We start from the raw sequence: 26,852 nt of genomic DNA, 5'->3' as shown, positions 1-26,852 counted from the left end.
CTTTTGTAGGCAGTCAGTGCAGTAAATTCACTCGGAGGAGCAGCTGCTGGGACCCTGGGACTTGTAGCTACGGATTGCGGGGACCCATAAGACACATTTACACCCTCTGCGACTATCGGGTGAGTGGTGAGGGCAACTTCGACAAGAGCCCCAGCCTGACATTCACTTTCTTGTTTCGTTGCATTGAAAAGTCCTGAATTAACCAGTTCACTGCTGGGTGTAGTTATTGTAGTATACGTGGTGCTGTTGGGGAGTAACTTTGACTTGCCCCTGCTTGGCTGGCACCCGTGGGTGACAATCAGGATTCCAGGGGGGAGAGTGTGTGGGGCTGGGTGGATTCGGTGTCTGGTTACCTGGGAACTTTACTCACCCAGGTGCAGGAAGTGCTAGACAAGGAAGAAAAGATACAAATGTGTGTTGGCTTTGTGACTTTCCAGAGAGCTCTGTGTGTGTTATATGTATGTTTGTTCTTTGTGCTAGGTTCCCATGTGGCTCTGTGTGTGTTGGGTTTGGGTTGTGAATGTGTGTGTGTGTGTTGGGTTTGGGTTGTGAATGTGTGTGTGTGTGTGTGTGTGTGTGTTGGGTTTGGGTTGTGAATGTGTGTGTGTGTGTGTGTTGGGTTTGGGCTCTGTGTGTGTGTTGGGTTTGGGTTGTGAATGTGTGTGTGTGTGTGTGTTGGGTTGTGAATGTGTGTGTGTGTTGGGTTTGGGTTGTGAATGTGTGTGTGTGTGTTGGGTTTGGGTTGTGAATGTGTGTGTGTGTGTGTGTTGGGTTTGGGTTGTGAATGTGTGTGTGTGTTGGGTTTGGGTTGTGAATGTGTGTGTTGGGTTTGGGTTGTGAATGTGTGTGTGTGTTGGGTTTGGGTTGTGAATGTGTGTGTGTGTTGGGTTTGGGTTGTGAATGTGTGTGTGTGTGTGTGTTGGGTTTGGGTTGTGAATGTGTGTGTTGGGTTTGGGTTCTGTGTGTTGGATTTGGGCTCTGTGTGTGTGTTGGGTTTGGGTTGCCCCCCAGCCCTGTATGTTCTTGGTTCCCTGTGAGCTGTTAGTTCTTCGCTCCCCATGATGTCTGCATGATGTGTTCCCTATGAGCTGTATGTCTGCTGGGTTTTAGTTCTGTGTGTGTCTGCATGCATGCAGGCTTTATGTTCCTTGTTGTTAGCCTGCTGGGTTTGTGTCCCTGGTGTGCTTGCTGGGCTCTCAGTGAGTTGTCTGAGTTTAGTTTTAGGTTGTGCATCATGTCTGTTTTGTAACTGCTGGGTTCCCTGCAAGCTGTGCATGCAATGTGTTTGTGAGCTCTGTGCCCACCCCTGTAAGCTGTATATGTTCTAGGATTGTGTACCCTGTAAAGTTTCTTTTACATGCAGTTTAAACTGTTGCACTGTACATTTCCCATGCTGCACTCCCTGGTGTGTATACTGGACTGGTTTATGGGGGTTGTCATAGTTGCCGGGGGGGGGGGGGGGGGGGCAAAGGGTTTTATTGTATCCCCTGATAGAGAACAAAGAGATTTGAAGATAACACAAGGCATACTGACAGCTTGACTCCAGGTCACTGTGCAATCAAAGCGCTCTCTGCCCCCCCTGTGCCACCTGGAAAATGTGAACTCCGTGTCCTTCCCTTCATCTTGACAAATCCATGACACAGACAGAGCTCTAAAGTAACAACAATGCACGCTGCGGGGCCCTAAAGATATAAAACAGCCCTTAAATAAACATATAGGCTGTTTCTGAAGGTAAATTTAATAACAAATAATAAATAAATAATAAATAATAAATAAATAGAAAAAGGTCAAAATCTTGGTGTCCTGAGCCCTGCCAAGGGTTCCTTTTGTTATTCATTAGCTAAGCTATTTCTGGCCTTCTTACTGGCCGGGCAAATCATTCACAAACATATTATTCTAAACAAACTGGTGTCAATAAACCCGCTGAAATATATGCAGACTACCCCATGTGTCCCCCCCTGGAATTAGCCCCGGGGCAGTCATTAGTGTGGACTCATGAGTGTGTTAGATGCTGATAGACGGGGTTACTGAGTGAGTAAGAATTCCCTTAGTCTAACACAGTTTACCCTCAGGAAGGGGCTTTAGAATGACAGCGTATCGGGTTTTTAAAGATTTACCCCCGGGGTAAATAATGTTTGGCTTTCCGGCTATTGTTTGCTGGTAGTTGACTCTTGCGGTTCCTGAGTCAGTTTGTTGGAATAAGAAAATGCTTTTGGGTTTTGGTGGGCCTTTCCCATCAAGCTGGACCAATGGTCGGTTCTATCAGATGACATATGGTTAATATCAGCCTAATATTAGCCCCTGTTAAATATTTTGGGGAGCTGGGAAATTGAAAGAAATAAAAGACCCCCCCCTGTATGTTTTTTTTTTTATTTTTTTGTGAGGTTCCTTCTACATTTAAAGTTAAAAACCAGAAACTGAACTTTTGGGAATCGCAAACACTCCATAATGTGTTAAAGTTTATAAAGCCTGGACTTATGCAATAACTGAACTGTTCTAAGGCTGTTGGGAATTGTAGTCATTGGCATCTGAGTTCTATAAATGCTGAATAATGATATCCAGCTTTTATTATATGCCGACCTGTAGATAATTTTTATGCCAAACCAACAAGAAAACCATGATTTGTAGAAAATATTCTAATAGGGAAAAAGAGATTGTTGGTGTCTTTACGATAGCTGCCTCTGACCCTGTGACATTGATCAGGTGTCTTTTCTTGTTTACCTGTGCAGCGAGAAAGCACCTGGGCTTGGCCTCTCCCCCTTCTCGCTTTACCTGTGCACTGATTAGGAGGAGTCTTATTACAGAGATCCAGACTCTGCCCCATGGGAGAGACAAGAACGTTCCTTCAATCTTCTTCATGGTGGCCTCGCCTGAACAAGAGGTCTTACTGAGGACCTTCTGCAGGTTCTGTCCGTCTAAGGTCTACCAGCTCTTCTCACATCCAGCTGATGTTACTTCACTAACTCTGCCCTTGGCCTACCTATGCCCTAACATAGCTTGGACAACATTGTCCCTTTTCTTGGGCTAGCGTTCCCATAATGCTAGCATTTGATGTCTTTGAATACTTGGAGACGGAATTCTAGAATGGTCAGAATGGTTTCTAACCTGGTGGAACCTCTTTGAAGACCACGTGGGCAGCTCTAGCCCAAGGAACCATTATATATATATGCCATATAGATACATTGTATCTGAATAAACCGCTAGGGTTAACCTTCAACCCCCCCATAACTAGTGAAATATTGACCATTTTTCGTTCTATAAATTAGTTACAATCTTTTTAACCCCTTAAGGACAATGGGCGGTCTCAAAACCCATTGAAAACAATGCATTTTGAGCCTGTACATGTACGGGCTTTGTCATTAAGGGGTTAAAGGGAAAGAGAATAAGTTTCAATATTTTTAATCTCATCAGACAAACTTTTGAATATGCAATACATAAATTATTTTTGTATTATTATTATTATTATTATTATTATTATTATTAAGCTCAATAGTTGTTATAATCTAGATAAAACCAAATTCTTTTTTTATTAAAAAAATACACTACCATACATTTTTTTTTTTTTTTTTTTTACAAAATTCTCTTCAATGAACCAAAGAGGATATAGAATTGATAAATGATTATTTATTGAGTGTTACTAAACTTTTAACATCTTACAATCATTTAAAATTCCTTTTTCCAGGTTCTCAAAGCATTAACCATAATGAGAGGTTTTAACTTTTAATGGCGAAAGTTGCTTTAAGAATCATGTTTTGTAGAAATAATTTGGCAGGGGAGTATTTTGGGCATTAGAGCAGAAATTTGGCAGCGTGCTGAGTACACAGGTGTGATGGGTGCAGATCACATTAATGCAGGGGTAACGCCCAGGGCGAAAATGTCTTGTTTTTGTATTCCTGAAAAAAAAATATATATAATAGTAAAGACTCTCAACAACCCCCCCCCAAAAAAAAGGACACGTGGCTCGATTGCCCCTTCTATGTGTAACGCGGACACTCATTCAATATTTTGCAACACGACTTCCTAAATGTGACCCGCTGCGTCCTCATACGTGATATGTCAGTTAAATGTGGAAATAGGATGCTGAATAATGCTGATCTGGGGGACGATTAAGCAAGGCAGGGTGTCTAGACCTGGCCTCGAGGGGCCGCGTAACTCAGCAAGTGTTTCAGTAGTTTTCTAATTAACCCTTTATCTCTGTTGGGGTTTATTAAGCAACATGGTGCTTTTAACCCCAAAACAGGGCAAGGCAGTTGTAACCAATGTTTTTATGGGGAGAAAAGATTTCATGGGAGGAGGCTTCTTTATTGCCTGCTCTGCACTTTCAAACTGAGCCTTTTAAACTTAAACTTGGATCAGCGAACACAACGTACCATTGGAACACAGGAGTGATGGGAGTGATAAAGGGCCATTGGGACACAGGAGTGATGGGAGTGATAAAGGGCCATTGGCACACAGGAGTGATGGGAGTGATAAAGCACCATTGGAACACAGGCGTGATGGGAGTGATAAAGGGCCACTGGAACACAGGAGTGATGGGAGTGATAAAGGGCCATTGGAACACAGGAGTGATGGGAGTGATAAAGGGCCATTGGGACACAGGAGTGATGGGAGTGATAAAGGGCCACTGAATTGTTGTGTAAATGCCAAACACATACAGTACACAACAGCTCACGTTTTCCGTTGTGATTCCCCCTTTTTTTACCCTCTCTGACAGTTTTGGCCGGTTTTCCCATCACAGCTTTGAGAATCTCCAAACTTGTTTTGTGTCCGACCCAGAGCCAGGAAACAAAAGCCTGCAGAGAAACTCTTTCCAGGATGATTTCCAGTATTCCTCTGGCAGATATAGGGACGCTAACACAGCAGGGTCATATAGTGAGAGTGGGTACCTGTGCCAGGAGTGGGTTCTCGTTGAAGGAACCTATTCCCTTAGAGTGTTACTATGTGTGACACCCTCATCCATGGGTGAAACCAGGAAGAAGAAGAGGACCTCATATACCCCAACGATACTTAAGGTCATTTGAAGGGCAAAGGGGTATATTAACCATAATCAGAGTACCTGGGGCATTATTTGAACCCAAGACAAAAATACAAGGCACCTGGGTAGGTTCTGCGGCTTGGGTACCAACTTTTACCCTTGGATGATGCCCTGGCCACCAATGTATCTACAATGTATCCATTCTCCCCAGAGAGCTACAGCTTCTAGGAACTCACCCATTGAGCTAGAAGTAAGTCTGCCATCCCTGAATGCTGTTGGGTAGGGTGTGCCGAGCATCTAAAAATACCCCCATAACCATACCCTCACCGAAACACTTCCTACCACTGCCTGGCACCATAATTACCCTCGCTTGGTGCCCGACCAGACACTTGGCATTTGGATTTAGTACGGGCAATCTTTAATGGATGAGTATTTCCCCCGACCAGTATAACCACTGTCACAGGCGTTCGTTTATCGAGGTGGGGTGGAATAATTGGGTAGGACTGCTCTGGATGAAATTACAAGAAGCCACGAGCAGCCAATCGCAATAACTTCATTTCACATTCAGTTTCAGGGCCTCCTGATCATAAAAAAATAACAGCCGTCCGCCCATAAACCATAATCATGGATCCCGAGAAACTTGGAATTTGGGGCCGGATTGTGATGATTGTTCTTCTTAAAGCGATTCTTCCGAGGCGTCTTATATTTTAAGTGCTTTCTGGTTTTTTTTAGTTTAAATATTATGAATAATTCAGGTTTTTTCCCGCTCTGTACAACATGAGATGTTTTCCATTTCAAGATAAGGAAGCGTTCCGGGGGGGCGCAGAGGAAGTAGTGGTTTCAGAATTGTTGTTGTTGTTATCATCTTTTATTTAAATGGCGCCAACATTTTCCGTGGCGCTTCTTACAGTCCCCAGACTAAAGACGAGACCTTAGGTAAGGAGGGCTCGGCTCATAAGCTTACACTCTAGCAGCTCAGTAGGTATTTTAAGCAGCTAAAGTTGATTTGTATAACAAAATTATTAAACATGGCTTTGCCCCCAGGGCCCTCGATGTGGTGAGGGTCCCCAAGCCTCTTATCTGTCTCACGGGCATGGTCTCCTTTTGAGTTATTTGCTCCTGGGCATGACATTATTGACAGGTGGAGAGCATGAAGGAGCCACTGGCTACAACGGGTTAATGGATGCAATAAGTGCCATGGGGAGGGAGAAGAGGGGCTGTTCTTGTGTAATTACCCCATATACCTTAATCTGGCCTCGTCTGTACTTTTGGTATTAAGTCCTGGGTAAGAGGGTTATCTCTGGTGTGATTTCAAGTAGTAAGACCCCCTACCACCAACAACCCCCCCAAATTAAAAGTCAAGAAGTGGCAGATGGGTTAGGAACCCCGCTGTCTCCTGGCCCCCGAACACAATGGCCTCTCAGACACTTGGATTAAAGCTCCCTTTTTTTTCCATAGAAAATGATTCCGTTTCTGTAATTATCTAAAACGGGGTAATCTTGAAATCCACGCGACTCGTTATAGAGCAGGAACATGCGTGCGGGGGTCCGGCTCATGCAATCCCACAATGGTTACAATATCATAAGACCCTGCGGACCCCTGAATATACAAACATATTCAAGGTACCTGCCGACGCTTCGACCCTATGGTCTTCGTCAAGGCCAAAAATAACAAGCAGGTCCTGGTGAAGACCATTCGGTCGAAACGTCGGCATTTTTTATGTTTTTTTTGCATATTCATGGGATTTATTGTTTTTTATATCTTTGTTTTAAAAGAAATTAGAATTCCGTATATAAACGCCCATTTCCCCCCCGTGCAGAAGCTGCTTGATGCAAATCGACTTATTTGTATAACGTGGGTTGGTGACGATCACATTCACTACCGTTCTACTGAATCAATGTTTACTAAAAATAAAATTGCCAGAATTTCCAAATTTATGCAAAAAAAAAAAAAAAAAAAAAGCCACAAAGAGGGTTTTTTTATATATCTGGGCTGATGAGATAAAAGTTCAAGAAGTTCATTTCTGTTATAAAATAATAGACCCAAAGGTTACGCAAATTCATCTACTTTAGGTTGAGTTCCTGTTTTTCGGTGAGGTCACTTCTCACCCCCCCAGTCTTTAGAAGAATAATTCCTGCTACAAAATCTAGCTGAATTTTCCCAGAATCTCACGAGTTATTATTCCACGGAATGTGGAAATCATATGGCTGACTCCCAATTTAAGCGCCATTACTAACAAAGGAGGAGAAATGTTCGAACAAGAGGTCATGATCTAAAGCTAGAGGGCCGGAGACTCGGGTGGAATGTGAGGACGTTTTTTTTACTTTTCCGATAGGGTGGTAGATAAGTGGAACAGCCTCCCGGCAGAGGTGGCAGAGGCTAATACAGCGAGGGAATTTCACCGAGCCACCGGATGACTGTGCCCCTTTGATTGCACACTGTGTTGTGTCATGTTGTTGCAGTGTGACTCACACAATGCCAGGCAGCGGCTGTTGTTTTGTAAACAATTAAGAGTTGCAACATTTTACACAATAGAGCGTTCCTGATGTTACAATGTATCCTTTAACTCGGTATCAGTAGTTACATCGTATCGCAATATAAATCCTTTTTTTTTTATATTGTTCCTGCTGCTGTGGACGTTAATCCTAGGCTGGGCATTGTGGGAGTTGTAGTCCAGAGCATCTGGAAGCCTTGTCTCTGTATTCACACGCTGGAGTGACAGTGTGGGAAAATGTTTGCCCCGCTGTCCTCTCCCAACCCCCCCTTTTCTGGCAAAGTATGGGAATAAGGACAGTGTGTGGGGGAAGGGCTGGGGGAATTTAAAGGGGCTTAACCCATACAATGGCTGTGGGGGGGGTAACGTGCTTAGGGACCCGGTGGGGCCAGTAGGGATCCCTGCTGGCTTTGGCCAGTGCAGACTGGATCTCTCCAGCCCCCTGATGTTCATACCTAGCGCTGTGCAAATGAGCCGGACCCGGTGACTCCTAAAGATATTAACCCTTAAAGAACCGGTACTGTATGCCGTATGCATTCACTAGGATTCCTTTCTCAAGGACACGCATGCATTACACGAGCACGAGAAACAATTTGCCGGTCAGCAAAGTGGAAAATTATGTACGTTCTGTAAAATACACCTGTGTTCAAGTGGAAAACAGCACAAGAAACAAAGCCTTAATATCAGTGGATCAATGAACAATAAGAATGATTTTAAATACACCTGGGATTTTTTTTTTTCTCTACCCGGCGGACCTATGTCTTTAATTTCTATGTAGCCGTAAGAATCTGCCCCTTTCCCCGGGGTAAAAACCATGACAGTCTAAAGAGAAGTCTCAGGCCCCCCAGGGATGGATCAGGGTGTAGATGGCGGTGATAATAAGTCAGATATATTTTCCTTCATAAAACGGCCAAATCTCCAGGAGACTTGAGAATATTTAAGTTTTACTCGACTTTGCCCCGTCAGGGATATTAAAGGCGTTGGCCAAAACCGCGGCTTCCGAAGAGAAATTACGCCCCCGAAATAATTATCCTATAATTTGCTTTATTAGAAAAACGATGTCTTCGCTCCTGTCCCTTTTTTTCTGAATGTTATGGGTTTTTTTTTCATTTGTACGAGCCATTTGCGGTGATTTTCGGCGACTTCTATTTTCCGCCACCGCCGGGCACGCGACGCCGCGTTTCTTTTTAGGAGCACTACAGAATATGACGGTGCTATAAAAAATACCTTTTGAACAACTCTAGGGTTCGATCCCGGTTGATATGATTGGTTATCTGTGTGTTAAGCATGTTGCTTGTGCCAAATGGTCATAGTTGGGCACCGTAGTCTTAAGGGTGTGGTTATAGGCGGGGTTAGGGAGTGAGCAGGACCAGACTGGCGGGGCTTGGGTGGCCCTGCCACTGGATATACGCAACAACATTCCCCATGCTGTAGCGGTCGATATTCCACTGGGGCATTATAAGGGAATTTAATGCTGTAGAACCCCCTAGAAAAGAGGGGCATCAGGGGAAGAAAGAGGGGGGGGGGTATGTGGGTTTGGTAACATCTTGTAGCATTGGCATAGCTTTGCCGGGAGACTCCGGATGAAGTGGCGCTTCTATCAAGGAGTGGCATTGAGACACGCCCTCTTCCCGCCCACTTTCCCGCTAACGTTAGTGAGACCTCCTCCCACAAGGTGGGGCTCCGGGGGGGGTTCTGGCACCAGGGTTCCCAGGTATCGGTCTCAGTAGCGGGGGACGGGGCATGTGGCAGAACGCGGAGGGCATTCAGCAATCAGGTTTTGGGTTCTAGAGATTTTCATAAATACATGTAGGTTGTTCATCATATCCAGTAAAAATAGTTTTTTTTTTTGTTTGTTTTTTTTTTTTCTTTTTGGCTCACCAAAAAATATTTCTATATAAAGTGACAAAAACCTCAATCTAGTGAACGTATTCCACAATAAGAGACTTCGCTAAGCTCTTGTATTCAAAGGGTTAAACTGCAGCACCTAGAGGGCGGCCCGGGTTGAAATACCCCTGTGTGTTTGTATGTATAGATATGTTGTGGTATGTAAATAAAATCTGAATTCCAGCGCCCGCGACCTCTCCGGTAAGTCTGATGATAAATTCCGGGGAACTCGATCTGATAAGATTTCCGGCCTCCCGTAGAACCGGTACATCCAGAAGCGGCAAGCGGCAAGCGGCCCGTGTCCGCAGGGTCACGCGTTCTGGAAATTTGGATGAGAAGCCATCTCCGGCGTCTTATCTTTTTACTGGAAATTCTAAGAACTCCAGAACACGGAACGGGGGGGGGGAGTGAAGTTCTGACGCCATTTATCTCCTCCATGGTTCAACAAGCCTGGGGCCTAGATCGGTCCAGTTAGTGGAAACCATTGGTTGCTATGGTGATAAAACCACTTTCCCCCAGAATCCCTTTTTATACGTAAAGTAACATCGCACTAAAGTTTCACATCCATGATCCAAAAAGAAAAGAGGGATGACATTCAGTCTTAGTATAGAAGGTCACATGTTTAACCCTTATTTTTATTTTGTAAAATTAATAATAATTTGTAGTAATAATATTGTGTTGCCAAGTGCTACATTTAGAACATTCAAGTAGTTTTCATATTTTTTATTAATTTTTCCATTTTCCGGCCACTGGCCTTTTGTGGTTTGTCTTCCAAACCTTTTCTTCTCTCTTTTATTTGGAATTTATGTGGCGCTGATCCGCACAGCACCGGGGATTTTTTATCCGCGCGGCCCGCGGTTCTAGTGAAGTGCGGCGGGGTGTACAGCGATTGCAAATATAATAACCTCCCAGCCGATGGGTGCGCCCGTTCCGCCACGAGCATCACGCGGGACGCGTTTACCTCCTGGATTAACGTGGTACCTGGGCGAGACCTCGGGGTGACCTCAATTAGTATGACGAAATAATGGGGCGTGGACATGGAAACATCTTTTTTTTTTTATTCGTCTGAGGATCATAATAATAATTATTAATATTAATATTATCGGATCCTGTTTTCTTTTAATTAATTGATATCAGGCATTCTAATAAAATGACGGATTTGTTCTAAATCCTCAGGGTTTCAAGAATAAATTGATTCTTAGCTAGACCGCTTAAAATGATGAAACGTATATTTAGGGTATTCTCCAAGAATATATCATTTACTTAAAAAGAAATAAAATCCTACAAAAAAAGCTAATTTTCAATTAAAAATCATAGGGGCATGAAGTGTTAATTCATATCATTTAAGTTAAGGTAGGGACAGAGCTTAAGAAATCAAATATTTCCGTTGGTCGCTACATGGTTTTGTTGATTTTTTTTTTTTAATTTTTTTAAAAGTTCATCAAATTTTCTAGGGAATTGAGGAAGAAATGTTTTATTTATAAATATTTAAATTATTTTTTTTGCACATGCCTAAATGTGTAGGAAGTTATTCAGCAATAAATTAGATATATATTATTTTTTCATATATATATATATATATATATATATATATATATATATATATATATATATATATATATATAATATTTTTTAACAGTCGACAGCTGAAAATCCAAAAAGTTGCCCAGTGTTTCTACAGAATGTTTTAAAATTCATAAGATTTAGTGTAAAAAATCCAGTAACATTTCCCCTGAGATAATCCTTTGTCAACTACCCAATACCGATAGGTGAATCCAAATCCTTGGGGGGGTAATAGATTCCTGAAAGTGCCCTGAAAAGGGAGGTCAGGGAGAGAGCACCAAAGTATCGCGCTTTTGATCCGTAGTGTAAATATTCTGCTATTACATTTTCCAGTTGATTATAAGTGATTCAAGATGAAAATATTTCAGTCCCTGTGCCAGGATTAAACTTTTCTCAGTGTAAGTTTTTGAGGCTCGAGGGTATGATAGGAAGGCAATCTGCCCGGTTTAACTATTGGAGCGTTTGGTGATTGTTGACTGGTTTTCCATTTAACCATTTGCTTAAAAAAATTCAACCACCTCCATCTTTTTGGTTTCATGGATAAATAGGAAAGTTTTCTTGCGTTTCAGTGGAGAGTCCATCTTTTCCATAGCCCCAGACATGAAGTTGCTCAAGGTCAAGAGTATTGCTTTTGTTGGACATTTGTAGGACAGCGATGTATCGGCCAAGCCAGACCAGGGGTTGGAACCAACATTGCTCATGGTGGACATTTACTGGAGCCTGTGGTGGACAATTTAATGACATTCTATTGACCTTCACAAACCTTGTCATGGACACTGGTGTCCTTCTATGGACACTTTGCCTATCCTTGAGCGAGATGCTGGGCTTCACTCGGACCGTGGATAGTCCTTGGAATGCCCAAAGCACTTGCTTGTCCATTGGGTCAAGCTCAAGTGCACAGCTATCGAAGGGGTTTGAGATGTTTTAGCGGGGTAGGTTATTTTTGTCCTAATATGAATTAGTTCTTTTTTTGTTATATTTGTTTTCTATAGTCAAATCTGATAGGCTCAGCTGTTTTCGAGCAGGTAGCGGTGGGTCCGCTTTTGTGTTCTCTTTTCCTCCTTCTAGCGGGCCTCTTATGCCTGACACAGCTTCCTTTTAGAAAGTACTAAAGCTCCAATTTTATTTAAAATAGACCCTTTACACTTAAAAATCCCAAGTAACATCTCCCCCCGACCTGCGATCTCATTATGGGATTGGGGTCTCTGGCACCATCCTCAAGAGGGTGAGGAGTCAATAAATGGTTTTTGTTGCAAAAAAGTATATGTTTTTGGAAACCCTGTCTCACTTGGAAACTTTGTTTTTATCGACAGAGTTCAGTGCTGCCCGTAATGTTGTGAAAGAAGTAACTAAATTTTGTAATACATTTTAACAAAATAATCTTTTTGTAAAAGTATCAAATTTGCCATTTATGTTGATCTAAAAATCGTTGGCTTTTAGTCCAGGTTTTGCTGAAACAGAATAATAAAATGTATTAGGAGCTGTCTGATTTTATGATTCTCTGCAATATTCTGATTAAACTTACACCCCAATGACAGATAAGAACCAGTTGGGGTATCCAATCTGCCCATTTTCCGTATTAAATATTTGTTTAAGATGTCAGATGTCTCAAAGGTTTATGGACTGTATCCAGACCTACCGCTTCTACTGGAAGGCTGCTCCAGGTATCCAGTGCCTATTAGATAAAAATAGTACAAGTGTAAATTACCCCGGAGATAATGGCCGCTTGTTTGGGAGGATTAAGGCACATGTTGTGCGCGTCTGTTGTCCTTAAGTGTCTTGCTGGTATCCTGTGTTCCTGGAGGTGGCGGTGAGTTTGGGCAAAGCCCAAAAAGCTACGCCACAAAGCTACGTCTGTTCACATGTCGAGCAGCTGTTGGCCTCATTACCCACACTGTCTGCGTGTGTCCTCCGAGCCTGGCCTGGGACCCAGCTCTGCTGAACGCTCTGCATGCTAAACCTCAGGGCTGGAGCAACTCGACCAAAGCATACACAACACTTTACATTGGCAGCGACTCACAAACATCCAAAAAAAATGGGGTTTGTGCAACAAATATACACAATTTAGCTTGTTGGTGCATATTTCTTTTCATTTTTCTTTTGCATTTTATACATTTTTTGGTGTTCTCTTGATGTTATAATTGTCCCCCAAACTCGGTACGGCCAGAGGTTCATGAAGACCCAACTGAGGTCATCAAGCCTAAAAAACAAATACAAGGGTTAAAGAAATTTCTTGTTAAGCCAGTCACGTAAAAAAATAATAATAATAAAATAAATAATAATAAAATATATATATATATATATATATATATATTTTTTTTTACCAGAGTGCTGGTAACTATATATACATATGTAACTATATATATATATATATATATATATATACACATATATACATATATACATATATATATATATATATATACATATATACAGTGTATATATAGTTACCAGCACTCTAGGTCTTTTTCCAACAAATACAGATTACTCTTTTGCAGGTCACCGTTTCAGTCTTTGATATATAATTGCATTATTTGAACTTTAATTTTTGTTTTAAAAAATACCTTGAACAAGGCGGAAGACCCAGATGCTACGGTATTAAGGGTCATTATTAAGACCACTATTTTAATTTAATTTGGTTGTCTGTGTATTGGTTGATGTTAAAATCAATTATTTTATCATTCAGGTCTTCATGCATGGTTTAATCAAACAGGACAAAGTTTGTTTGTGATGGAAATTTCCCTTTAAACAAACACAAACACAGACTTGGCGCAGAAAACCCCAAATCCTTGTATGCTTTTGGCTACGTGTATTCCCAGCTGCTGTCTGAAGACTGAAATTCAGATGAATGTGTCGGTGTGTCACATGGTGCCCCGGCGGTATTACCCCCAAAGAAACTTTCGATAAACCTACTAAACAACATTCATTCTCAGTTTGCCCCCACGATTCACTTCCATTTTGCCGGCCATTACCTGCCCCATTTACAGAGCACCCACCAACATATGTTAATTATTCACACCTACGCACTCATCAACCCACCGGTGATGACAACATTTCAAAGGAGGGATCAACGTTCTGCGATAAGAACTCTTCCATTCCCAAATGTATTAATTGTTATACTGTAACCAGTTCTGATATCAATTAAGTTTCTAGCTAGGAATGTTAAGTTATCTCACCCCAAGACCCTTCAATGTAACTATTTGAGGTCCCCAGAGGCGTACTCCTTGGGGGTTTGTTTCTCTCCTTAGTGCCATTTTATTTATGGTTCCCAGATGGCTGTTACATGGAAATTGGAGATAAAAACACCAAAACTTACACTGGTGCAGCTGGCTGTAATGCCTTGAAGATGAGGAGGTCATTGATAAACTGGGGCTGTGCTTGGCTTTTAGTTTTCTTTGGGTATTCTCCACTTTAGAACATTAGGTTGCCCTTAGGTTGCAGGTCAACTTTATTGATATCCCGTTGTGCAGCGCTACGGAATATGATGGTGCTATATAAAACAATATTAGTAATGAGACACCTGAATTCAGGCAGTGATTTCAATGATTATGTGCAAGTAATAGGACCTGCTGGAGATATCTCTGGTTGTACTCGGCCTCCGGTTCTCTCCAGCCTCTTGTTTTTATAAATAGTCTTTACCTTATCTGCTGCGCTTCTTAATCTTTGGAGGAAGGGGTGTAATTTATTGAGGATGTGCTGATACTGGAAGGGTCAGGAATTAAATTCAGTAAAAGTTTCATAATTTGTCCACCCCCCCCTTAGAGACACCGGAAGAGTTTTTTTTTAAATTTTTGTTTTTTTGTTGTAAAATCAGCACTCGCCTCTCTGAGCGCTCAGCACGTCGCGCCTAATCTGCTTTTAGGCATTAGATGGAAATGCGGTTGGGTTTTATCTTATCCTTTTTTGCTGGCGTAGCTTCCACTAACGTGCCGTACAGCTTGCCTGCCCCCCCACAGGCTTTTAAAATTGGGCACTGCCGGAGTTTGTAACCTTTGTGACTTCAGTAGCTGTTGATCAGCTCTGTTCATTTAAAGTACAACCTGGCAAGGGTTGCGTTTGTAGGAAATCAGTGTCTTTCCCTGTCGCAAAGCCAGAGTTCACCATACATGCCCTCCGTCCATCAGATCTTGGCGTATATGGCGCATGAGTGAGCGAGAGGGGCTTGTGAGCAAAAAATGGTTGTGTGCCGGTTCAAATCATTGAGGCTCTGGTGTCGCCCCAGCTAAGCACCGTTGTTCATGCCAGGCTGCAGATTGTGTTAATAATTTACTATAAAACATGGAGATACACAATCTGATGGTAGATAAGAGCCATTTGCTCCATCCAATATGCGGAAGGTCCCTCACTGTATTAACCTCTACCACCTCTGCTGGAAGGCTGTTCACTTTACCTACATCCCTCTCCCGTGGCAGCCTCCGACCTTCTAAGTCCAGACTTTAACCCTTTATCCTGGCTTTTTTGCATCCTCTTTAAATGTATTGAAATGTTTCTATTGTATCCCTCATTCTTTCACCCGGCTATACATATCAAAAGCCTTTTTTCCTCCCCTGATGACATGTGTCACGCGTGTTACGCTAGTTACCTCATATCTGCACAGACCAGCTTCAGAAGCTGAGGTTTGGTGACACACTGAGACGCGTCCCAACCAGCGAGACCGGTCTGGCCGGCACTGGACCCGTAGGTGCGTGCGTTTAAAGTAACGCGATCGTTAAGTTTGATACGGATAACATTTCAACTGCGAAACATTCCCATCCCTCCCATTATTTCTAATAGGTAAAGTGGGGCACTTTTTAGTGGGTGTGGTTATGGGTGTGGCCGGGGCGGGGCTTTATCCAGACTTTTTATGTGACGTTGCACCTTATTGCTGGCTATTTGCGAGTCTTTACACATTATCGGGGCTTTTAGGGCTGTAGAACCCTGCGATCCCATCATACCCAGCAAACATTCTAGAAAAGGGGGGCATCATGGGAGGAAATGGGGCACTGGGGTTTAGGGATCAAAAAGGGGACTGTTAATCCTAACCAGGGACACTTAGGAAGTATGCTAACTTTAAAATTAACCACTTGAGGCCTGAGATTAGTATCCGCAGGCAACATTAACTCTTTATTTTCTGACCCCTGATAATGTTATTTCACTGCGTGTCTCCCCTAATCATATCTGTCTATTCTAGCCATTGACTTGGAGGGCCCCGTTGATGGTAGGTGGGGGTTCTTGTCCATTTGCAGCCTTTTTAGGACTTTTTTATGGCTTTTATAGGGAGTTTGGTTCACTTCCTGATACTGAGTGTTATTCAGAGTCAGAGTTTAATGGCGTTCGGTTCCCGGCGCTGTACGGCGGATGCTGAGCATGAGATAGGACGAGTTATCTGCGCTCGAAAGTCTCAGTTCCTGTTTTGTTAAGCAGAAGATGATCTTGCAATATAACACCCTGACCTGGAAAAAGTCCGCCCCATTTCATTGTGATTGGGGCCTAGAACCCTACTTTACACTAATATATTAAATATACTATATATATATATAATGCTATATAGTGTTCTATACATTTAATTAAGATTTTAGTCGTCGGCCCCAAAGCTCTGTATATCTGTTTTTTTTGTTTGTTTTTAACGAGGAAAACCACTCGCTGTGTGTATTAAATAAATAAAATAAAGTGCTTTTAGTTACAAATATCCTGGAAAAATGTTACATTGTAGAAATTGTGTCAAAAGCGATACACAATACAGTGATCTTTCAAACAAGCTCACACATAAGTCTCCTAAACAAAATGCGACGGCATTGGCTTCAGCTTTCTGGATGTCTGGGGTAAATATTTTTCCGAATATTAGGGGTATTTAATTTTTTTTTTTTTTTTTATGATTTATTTTTTTTTTACAAATATTGACATATATTTTTTTACATTATATATCTGGGTAATTTATTTTTTTTCCTGAATAAAAAAAAAAATCTGAATAGTTTTTTTCTGAATATGGAGGAATTTCTTAATATTTTTTTTTGTATCCTCTTTAAATATCATTTCTTGCTTTCCGTTTCCCAAGGAGAGGGTGGAAATCTATAAGATATCGATCTGGTACACAATTAATTTTGGATCATTGAAAATCGGACACATTGTGGGTTAAATGCCCCCTTTGAGATCTTTTTGTGTTCCGTAGCTGATGGAGGGGCCGCCGTCTCTCTCTAGCGGGCCATGCCTGGGAACCGCCGCTCAGAGGGGGCTTCATTTCCATACCAATAGAGACTCCGACACAAAAGGTCGGACGTGGGCTTCTTCTGTCATTACAGCTGCCGAGCCAGGCTCCCCCTGCCGCTTTTGTTGGTAGCCCTGTGGCTAGTTCATTCCCGGCTGGGCTCAAAGTCCTAATCACGGCCGATAAGGTGCTCTGCGTGCAGAGACAGACAGAGGCTCCATTGTGTCTTTTCCAAACACACCCAGCTTTTAGCCACGACAAAGCGTCGCTAAGCCGGCTCTTTAAAAACAACGCACACAAAAGAGGGAACCGAAGCGGGGCGCGTCCCTCCTCTCCCCAACCACCCAGTAACCACCGCTTACAGACCTGTAGAGCTAACGTGCTGCGGCAAACCGGCCCCATTCGGCCCCATCTAGCCTGCTATAAACACTCAAACCTTAACGTCTTAGATTCAGGAGCCGTATGCCTACCCCATGCATGTTTAAATCCCTTCGCTGTATTACCCTCTACCACTTCTGCTGGGAGGCTGTTCCACTTATCTACTACACTTTAAGGCCATGGGATCGTGGGTCATAAGGTTAATTCATAAGATTCTAGGAAGTGTTACGGATAAGGAAGCTTCTTTCTGTTCTCCTTTTAGACGGGGAACTGGTTTGCAAACTAATATTAGAATTCTGGGCTTTTTTTTATTTTTTTGTGAATAATTATGTTTCTCAAATCCTGTTCTTTTTGAGATTCTATTGGTTGAAAAATATAAGCGATCCTGAACCAAAGTGCCTCAATTCGCCAAACACATCTCTTGGGGATTTATATACATTTTATATAGAGATTTCTTTTACTTGCTCATATCTGCCTGTTTATCTTTGAGAAGCCCGTAGAGCGCAGTGTACACCTACACCTGAAAACTTTCTAAATGAACCATGACTTGTCAGGAGGTAACGATATTCTGAATGGTATCACCTGTGTTCAAGCAGGGATTGCGGCTGTGATGATAAAGCAAGGAGAAAAGCACCAGTTGGGGTGCTGAGATATCATTAAATCAGAGTAGAATATGATGGTGTCGGCTCCTGACTCTGTGACCCTGAGAATCTACCCTGAGACTGGGGTAAAACCCTGAGAGTCGGGGGGCAAATCCAGAGAGTTTCTAGGTATGTATGTGAGAGGCTGCATACGTCATGCATGGAACTCTCATAGCTCTGGATGATGGCCCTGCTACTAATACATCTACTCTCTGATAGACCCCTTTATGTAGACAATGTTCATGGAACTATTGCCCCAGCCCGGGGCAACTAAATGGTGTTGGCATTGTGGCCACCTAGAGGATGTCAGGGGACCCCTGGGTATCAGACTGTGTTATCCAACGCAGGCGGTAAAGGGACGGCGTTAGATCCTCCTTCTCCTGCGGCTGTGATGTGTCTGAGCTTGCCACGGCGCGCATGCTGACGGCGGGGATTCTGTGGGAGCAGTCTGCACAAAACGGACGTTTCAGATCACGGGATCTAGACATGTTAGGGGTTGGATTAACCCCTTTTCCTCTAATCTATCTCCGGGCAGCAATTTGGGGACAGTATAGTGTGTTTGGAATAAATATTTATAAATTACGTAATCTTCTGCCTGCATTTCATTGGCCGGGGGCTCACGGTGGGGCGCAGTGATAATTGGGATAAACTCTCTGAAAACCGACGCATTCGCTCCTCCCAGCCATTATTTTCCTTTTAATTATGCCGGTAAAATGGAATATTCAGGGGAAGAACGCCGGTAACATCGTCTTGTTTATGCCTTTTATTTGTAAAGGTCGCTAAGGTCGCCCGGAAGATTTGGCTGTTTTTTATAACAAATTAATAAAATAACCGTACATTCTATTGAGATGATCTCTTTTCACTCGTCCAACCTCTGCAGAGGAAGGTAGATCACTTCCATGAACACACAGTCTCTTCCACCATCACAGGGTTCTAGATCAGGTAGCGGAGGACCTCTGCTGTAGGTTTCCGGAACCCTGTGATGTGTAGGGGGGGGGGCAGGCTTTAAATTATTAGTATATTCCAGTTCTTTTGTTTAGATCCAAGCTATGGACCTCTCTATCCATGATGGAGATCCAGAAAGAAAATAAATGTTCTTTCTTAATTGTTCTAGGTAACTCAATTCCAGGTTCTGGCATTAACTGGTGATTGAGCTGTGAGCACCTTGCATGTTGTTCTCATATTCCTGATAATCTAGAACAGGGGTTCTCAAACTGCGGCCCTCCAGCTGCTGCAGGACTACATCTCCCATAATGCTCCTTCAGCTAAGGGGCTGGCTGAGGAGTATGGGAGATGTAGTCCTGCAGCAGCTGGAGGGCCGCAGTTTGAGAACCCCTGATCTAGAACAAGGTCATCTAACAGCGTGGCCAGGCCACTGAATAGGCGTGAGGGGTCCACGTTATCTGATCTGTTTACCTGTTTCTTTTCGTGAGTTTGTTTTTCTGTAGCTTTACATAAAACGTTCCATCTCGTTACCTTGCAACCTACTAATAGATTGTCAGCTCACAAGCTCAGGGTCCTCTTCTGCATTTTATTGTCCTGTTGTATCTCTTTTACTTTCGTGTCTTTGCTGGTTTTCACGCTTTTCTCTTTATTCACCAGGATCTGACGCAGCGAAAACATGGCGAGCGACGGCTGCATGAAAGTCACCAAATACTTCCTGTTCCTCTTCAACCTCCTGTTCTTTGTGAGTATCCGGCACGTCGGCGGTTAATGGACTATATATAGATATACTATATAGAGCAAACAATTGGAAACTTTCACTCCCCCCCCCCTCTGTTACGGGCAACGGCCGCCTCTGTAAATCTGTAACGTTTTCTAACTATTTTGATACTTTTTACCAAAATATTGACGTCAATCAAACCCATTCAGGAATCTGATTGGCCAGCAGAGATTTTGGTGATTTATGTTCATTCATTCTGAAAAGTGGTCCAATAAGTGTAATGGTTCCATTGGTCGCTATGGTGATAAGACCCTATTTCAGCTTTGCACTGCTTTTTGTACATAGCCCCGTCATGCGCATGCATCCCGGAGTGGCCTGTGGAATATTTTAAGGTCACTCGCCTGGTCAACCTCCCACTCCTGCTTTTCCTATGAGTCGCTTATCAGGGTCGCGCATGTGTCCATTCACCTATTGTTTTTTTTTCTTTAATCTCTGTGTTATTGGGCTTTATCCAAGTGCAGTCACCCCCCCCCCCCGCATCCTGCACCGCGCAACCCCCCTGCTTCATACACACAACAGCGTGACGATACACACAGCCCCATTCCCACCGCACAACGTTACCATGGAATGTCCTGTATCCCTAGCGTGTTAACCGTGTGGAACGATGTACGGATACACAATAACTGTTGAGCTGACCAGTTTTATAGAGTCGCTGAAAGAGTGGTGGATAAATGGAATAGCTTTCCAGCAGAAGTGGTAGCGCATATACACATCGCATGTACCGACTCGCTTTTAAAGAAGCATTTTATTACATCAGTAATTAGTTAAAATAACTTGGGGATAACGTGGGATTTAATATTCCGCTGCTGCGGGAACTTGGACCAAAGAATCTCTGCTCCCCCCCCCCTTAGTGCAACAGGGGAGAAATAATTTCAGAATAAGGAAGAGATAAGAATGCCGATCTCTGCTTTCCGGTTACTAAACTTCTTTTTCTACGGCTAAAACTCCCTTCTCGGGCTCTTTTTAAGTATTCTTTACTCGTCTCCAAAACATTCTTCTGCAGGCGCCAAGTTTATTCTTGCGATGGCGTCCCCGGCGAGGCCGTTAACCGCTTTGGTTCTGAATCTGCTGGTGATTTATAAATGAAAGATAGAAAGAGAACAGAAAGTGCACTCCCCGCGTGGCACTCGAAGGGTTAAGCGTAGCCAGGGACTGGCGCGGCTGAGTCGGGATGCTCTGCAGACGCGGCCGGCTCTGGGGTAGAATGTGTCAGAGAGGCAGCCGGGGCCGGGTAATATGCAGCTGTTGCCTCCGCTTGCGTTTGAGGCCCAGACAGCTGGATCCAGCTTGAAAATGCAAGGAATTTGCCCCCCTCCATCCCGTTATCTGCTCCGGGGGTGGGGTTTTTCCCCCAAAACAGAGGTTTCAAAGTTCCCCACAAAACTCTGCACTGCTCTGTCCTCATAGAAGGGGTTCATACAGAGTCCTGTTGGGACCCCAGGGGTTAATGTATGTGGCTTGGGTAAGATCAGGGTTAAGAGTTGGCTTTTGGCACCCGAGGGGTTACTGTACAGTTGGGGGGGGTGAATGGAGGGGCTCCCTCTATAAGCATTCTGGGAATGCACGCTCCCTGTTTTTGTATACACATCTCGCCCGTCGGAGGACAGACTCGCCCTGATCCAAAGCAGACGCGCATTACATCTGTCCTAACCCTGCCTGATGTATAAATAGTAAATACTTCCTTTTCAAATGAAAGGAAACAAACACCCGCTTAAGATAAACACTTCCTCTTGGTCGACCTGCAAAAAGCTCCGGTATATGTTGGTGCTACGTGAAATCGTATCCATATTTGATATGCTTTATACAGCGGGTTCCGACGTAGACGACGCTTTGCGGTTATTTACTACAGACCGGGGGGGAAAGATGTCCTTCGAAACTATGTGATGGTCCATGAAGGGACTGAGGAGTTTTGTCGCTGGATAGTTGGCATCTGGGATGAGCGTTGCGGGTAGAGCCAGGACAGCATGCTGTTTTTTATAGAAGTAAATCCAGATGCTTCCAAGCTGGGCCAAGTATGTGGATCTCTCCCCGTTTAGACAGAATCCACGCGGTGGGTGAGAGGATCCCACGGATCGGAGACGCGTCCCCCACGCTGACCACGGGGTGAGGCAGGGCCAGCATCATCTCATGGCGCGCGCCCCAGACGTGTTCCCTGGGGGTACCGAAAGGTGTGAGCTTCATACAACGGACAGGGAACCGACACACAGGGGTTTGTGGTGCTGCGGAATCTGTCGAAGGCACCGGGAGACGAGGACAATGTGATAAAAATGGAGAATTCCGTAGAAACAGTCAGTCGAAGATCGCTTAACACATTAAATCGTGAATTAGAATTTCAGGGGGTTTATCAATAGAAAGGTTTGCGGCAAAAAATGAGCTTCAGACACTCGCAGATTACACACGGAACCCGATCCGGAATCCTGTGAGCGTTTGGATCATCCTACCTTCTCTCCTTCGCAGATCGGATTAGCTCAGGACTCCACGCCGCCATCATTCAGCCGCTACTCTCGTCATACACACTGCTCTTTCTAATCGCCTCCCACCACGAGCCACCGCTCTTCCAAACCACTTCCCCTCGATACTATATCCTTCATTTCTCCAATGCTCCATTATAACATTTTTGATCAGCCCAACCCTACCGCTTCAACACCACCTGCTCGTCCCGTTTTGGTTCCTCTCATGCTTTCTCTTATCCCTCATTCACTCTATCACCGTCCCGCTTGTTTTATGAAGTTTCTCTTCCTCGCTCGTCTCGTTAGTTTTACCCGGTTCTCTCTCCAATCCTTTGATTATTCTCCAGAGGTTTTTTTTTTTCCTTACGGTGTCCACCATAGTTTTTATTGATCGAGGCCCTAAAAGTGACTCTTCTTCCTCTCCCCAGATCCTTGGAGCTGTGATACTTGGCTTTGGAATATGGATTCTGGTGGACAAAACCAGTTTTATAGCAGTTCTCCGTGAGTACGAAAGGATAGACCATGCTACATGAAGACCCAACGATGCTCTTCTTGGGTTGGCTCAACGACATGGAGAATAGAAGTTCTGGCCTTCTCCAACCTCAAATTAAATACCAACTTTAATAAAACTCAGATGATCCCCCATAAGTACATAGATAAGGCTAAGCCCAGTGGGTCTATAAAACGGTTTCGTTCGCCGTTCCTGCCAGGGAATTACGTTTTGCGTAGTTGACCAGAAGCAGTCCCTCGTCCAAAATATTTAAGTTTGGGTTTTCCATTAGTGTGGCCAGCAGGGGGCGGTATAAGACTGCACCGGGAACTTATTCTTTGTTTCTAATTGCGTTGCTCGCAGAGAGTTCGTCCTCGTCCTTCAGAATTGGCTCTTACATCCTGATCGCGGTGGGGGGATTCACCATGGCCATGGGGTTCCTTGGCTGCGTGGGGGCCGTGAACGAAGTCCGCTGTCTGCTGGGTTTGGTGAGTGTTTTAATTAACCCCTTCAATCCCAGGGGGGTTTTGGTACCCAACAAAATTATACAAAAAAAAAAAAAAAAACAACAAAATTATACAAAAGTAGGACAAATTTCCCTGATGCGTCAGGCCGCGGGGTGGGGCCAAAGTTTTGGACCGTTTTTGGACCGTTTGTTCTAGAATTGAACATATTACTGCTGAGAATGAAAGCTTTTATGGGTTTGGGTGGTATTGGGACCCCCATAATCTAATCTGCCTTTACACGCGTTGCTTAATGAATCCGTATGATGATCGTGAATCTTTATCCTCTGGTTTCAGTATTTCACCTTTTTGCTGATTATCCTCATCGCCCAAGTTGTAGCCGGAGTTCTTATTTACTTTCAGCGTGATCAGGTAAGGAAGATTTCCGATTCTTTTCTCTATACCTCTTTTATTTTTATTTATTAATAATCGTATTATCTCTCTCTCTCTATCGTTTTCTTCTCTTCCCTTTCTTTTTTTCTCACCCGACTTTGTCGTCTTCTTTCCACGATCAGCTGAAGAACGAAATGTCCTCGATAATCCACGATCTCATTATAAGCTATAACTACGAGGACGGCAAAAACACGAGCGCAGAGAATACCTGGGATTACATTCAGCGAAACGTAAGTTTGAAACGATGAGGCTTTTGGGAGTAAAAAATAACATTTAAAAAAAAAAAAAGAATAATAATAATCAAAATACCAGTAGCGAGATTATTAGCATTGGGTTCTGTTGTGTGTCGACGTCTCATGCGCATGGAAGTCCATCAGATGCAGCTGCAGCTTCCTTGGAATTCTGTATCCTAGAATGCACTTTATATCATTGTTTGACTTCTTGAATAGCATCGTATGACGTAGAAACAGAGTTTGCCAGCAGATCGACCCCAATTCTGCCCGCAAAGACTCAAACCTTAATCAGCCGTTGGTCTCGTCTTAGATTCAGGAGCCGTATGTCTATCCCATGCATGTTTAATACCCTCACTGTATTACCCTCTACCACTTCTGCTGGGAGGCTGTTCCACGTACCTACTGCCCTCTCATGTGAAAGCATTGTAGTTGTCCAAACAATGTACAGGTTTTCCAATCTTATCCTTTTGTCTTTGGTTACAGCTGGAATGCTGTGGTTGGTCCAGCAGCCAAAACTGGACCGCAAACCCTATAGTTGCCAACAGCACAGATTCTTTCCCCTGCTCCTGCCTCAAAAACGAAACTAAGGTGAACGGCTTCTGCGAGAGCAAACCTGACCTGATCTATAACAAGGTGAGTGGGGTCAGGTGGGGTCGGGCATTGAGATGGGGGGAAAGGAGCGTTAAACATTCCCCTTCCTGGTTATGGATGGCACGGTCGTCACTTTGAGTTTTAATGTCAACGAAAAACCAGGTTACTCCATGAAAAATTATTAACCAACGCTCCTAATGTCTCCCTTCCCTGTAATCCTGGTGCTGCGGGGGAGGGGAGTGTGTAAAAGCACAGTAAAGTGATAATTTCTTACCATTTGTTGCCTCCTAGGGCTGCATGGAAAGTGTGGAAAGCTGGCTGTCGAACAATCTGGGAATCATTTTGGGGGTCTGCGTGGGAGTTGCCGTTATCGAAGTGAGTAGAACCCAAAATATCTGCAACGATCCACAATCTTCTCCTAGGAAAGCCCTTTAGCACGTACTCCTTTCTGAACTAAACCCTGATATTTACATTAGACACAGTGGCGTACCTGGAATATTTGGCCCCAGGAGCGCATCTTGTACTTGACACCCCCCATCGGCCCCCTGTCATGCGCGCGCACATTCATGCGCGCACACACGCACAGTCATGCACACGCGCACACACGCACAGTCATGCACACGCGCACACATGCACAGTCGTGCGCACGCGCACATTCATGCACACGCACACAGTCATGCACACACATACTTAGACTTATTCCTGCTCACACACTGGCCTGATCCAGGTGGGACTGGCCGTTTTGTGAACAATTTTTGGACCCCCTGTAATTACACCACTGGCTGGACGCTTCTGCTGCAACGCTGGGGTTTCTTGGATCTGCTGCTCTTGGTTGTCTCTTCCACGTTCTCAGCTCTCGTAACATTGTATCTTCGCAGCTTCTGGGTCTCATCTTGTCCATGTGCTTGTGCCGAAACATTCACAGCGAAGATTATACCAAGGTACCCAAATACTGAGGAGCACCTCAACTGGAAGCTACGCCTGGACACCCACGAGGGAGGGGAATTGCCCCTTCCAGCATCTCAGAACCTTCTCCAAACTCCTCTTCCATCACCCAGCTCCCCTGTGTATATATGTATATGTCTCTATTGCCAAATCGTGTAAATAGAGGACCAGACTACGTCCGACACCGACGCAAGATTTGACTACTTTAGCAATTTTGGTCACTTTTAGTTGGGGGGGGTTCTAGCCCCCCCGGTATAAAGCTTCATCGCACACAAAGTTACACCGCACGGAAAATGTTCAGTTATATGTAGATTGTTTAGAAAAAGAAAATAATTAAGTATTCCATTATTATTCCTGAAATTCCAGCTAAAGTAATCTCCAAAGAAGAAAGAGAGAGAGAGAGAGGGATTAAAAAGAAAATTGGAATAGCTAAACATTATGTATAAATATTTTTCATAGAGAAAAGGGAAGTGGCTCTTTCTAAATAGATACTTTTTTTTTTATTTCTGTAAAGAAATTAACAAAAATAAGTTAGAATTGTAAATAAAGCTATGGTACTCGGTACCGCCGATTAATGTCCTTTACTAGAACCTTCACCGTGTGTAGGAAGAGATAATGGTTTATAATAGAGCCACAGTCATGTAGTTGGTAAGGGTTAAAGTGCATCCAAAGCAAAATTATTTTTGTAATTTTTTTAATTTTTTTTTTTTTTATTTCCCCTTTTTTTCTGTTTTTTTTGGGGGGGGTGTTTTTTTGTTAAAGTTCAGAAGTTTTTTTTTCTTCAAATGGGAACAATCATATAGTTGGTAAGGGTTAAAGTGGACCCAAAGCAGATTTTTTTTAATTTTTTTTTAAATAGTTTTTAATTATTTTCTTTTTGTTTTTTGCTATTTTTTGTTCTTTTTTTGCTTTTCGTTACCGAAGCTCAGAAGAGTTTTCCTCAAATATGAACAGCCGTATAATTTCATTAACCTGTGTCATGCTTGTTACTTTTTTTTTTTACTCCTCCCATATTAACAAGGCTTCCTCTTCCTGATTGGCTGAGCGTTTGCGTATTTTTAAATAACGGCCATTATAATTGGAAAAGGACTTTGAAGGGCGAAAGAGAACATTTGAGGTCGATTAATAATCAGCGCCACAAGCATAATGAGTTTTGTTATTTCAATTAAAAAAAATTCCTCAATACAAGGTTATAGCTAGTGGGTTTTTTTTATATCAAGCAAAATGTATTTTTCTACCTTAAGAGGGCCACTTGTTTTTTCTTTGGAATTCCTAAATATGTTCTTGTATCCACCGCTTTTCACTGCTCTCCCTATCCTGTCTGGGCTTCTTATTTCAAGCCACTGGATAGAAGAAAAAAAAATTATTTTTTTTATCACAAAGTCACATTTTAAATGATCTA

General features: G+C 43.2%; 1 protein-coding gene across 1 annotated transcript; it reads left to right on the top strand.

The window, feature by feature from the left end:
* Positions 1–25,783, top strand: CD82 (CD82 molecule). The gene is made up of 9 exons (XM_053448552.1): positions 1–119; positions 19,725–19,809; positions 22,724–22,796; positions 23,149–23,273; positions 23,586–23,660; positions 23,804–23,911; positions 24,398–24,547; positions 24,797–24,880; positions 25,384–25,783. Exons 2-9 carry the CDS (start codon positions 19,744–19,746, stop codon positions 25,459–25,461), a joined length of 759 nt encoding a protein of 252 aa, XP_053304527.1. The 5' UTR covers positions 1–119; positions 19,725–19,743; the 3' UTR covers positions 25,462–25,783.
* Positions 25,784–26,852: the final 1,069 nt, after the last annotated feature.

The sequence above is a fragment of the Spea bombifrons genome, chromosome 10 (genome assembly GCF_027358695.1).
Source record: "Spea bombifrons isolate aSpeBom1 chromosome 10, aSpeBom1.2.pri, whole genome shotgun sequence".
In the NCBI taxonomy this organism is placed as follows: Eukaryota; Metazoa; Chordata; class Amphibia; order Anura; family Pelobatidae; genus Spea; species Spea bombifrons.
The sequence above is the reverse complement of the archived record's forward strand: the minus strand, read 5'-3'. Positions and strand labels throughout refer to the sequence as shown.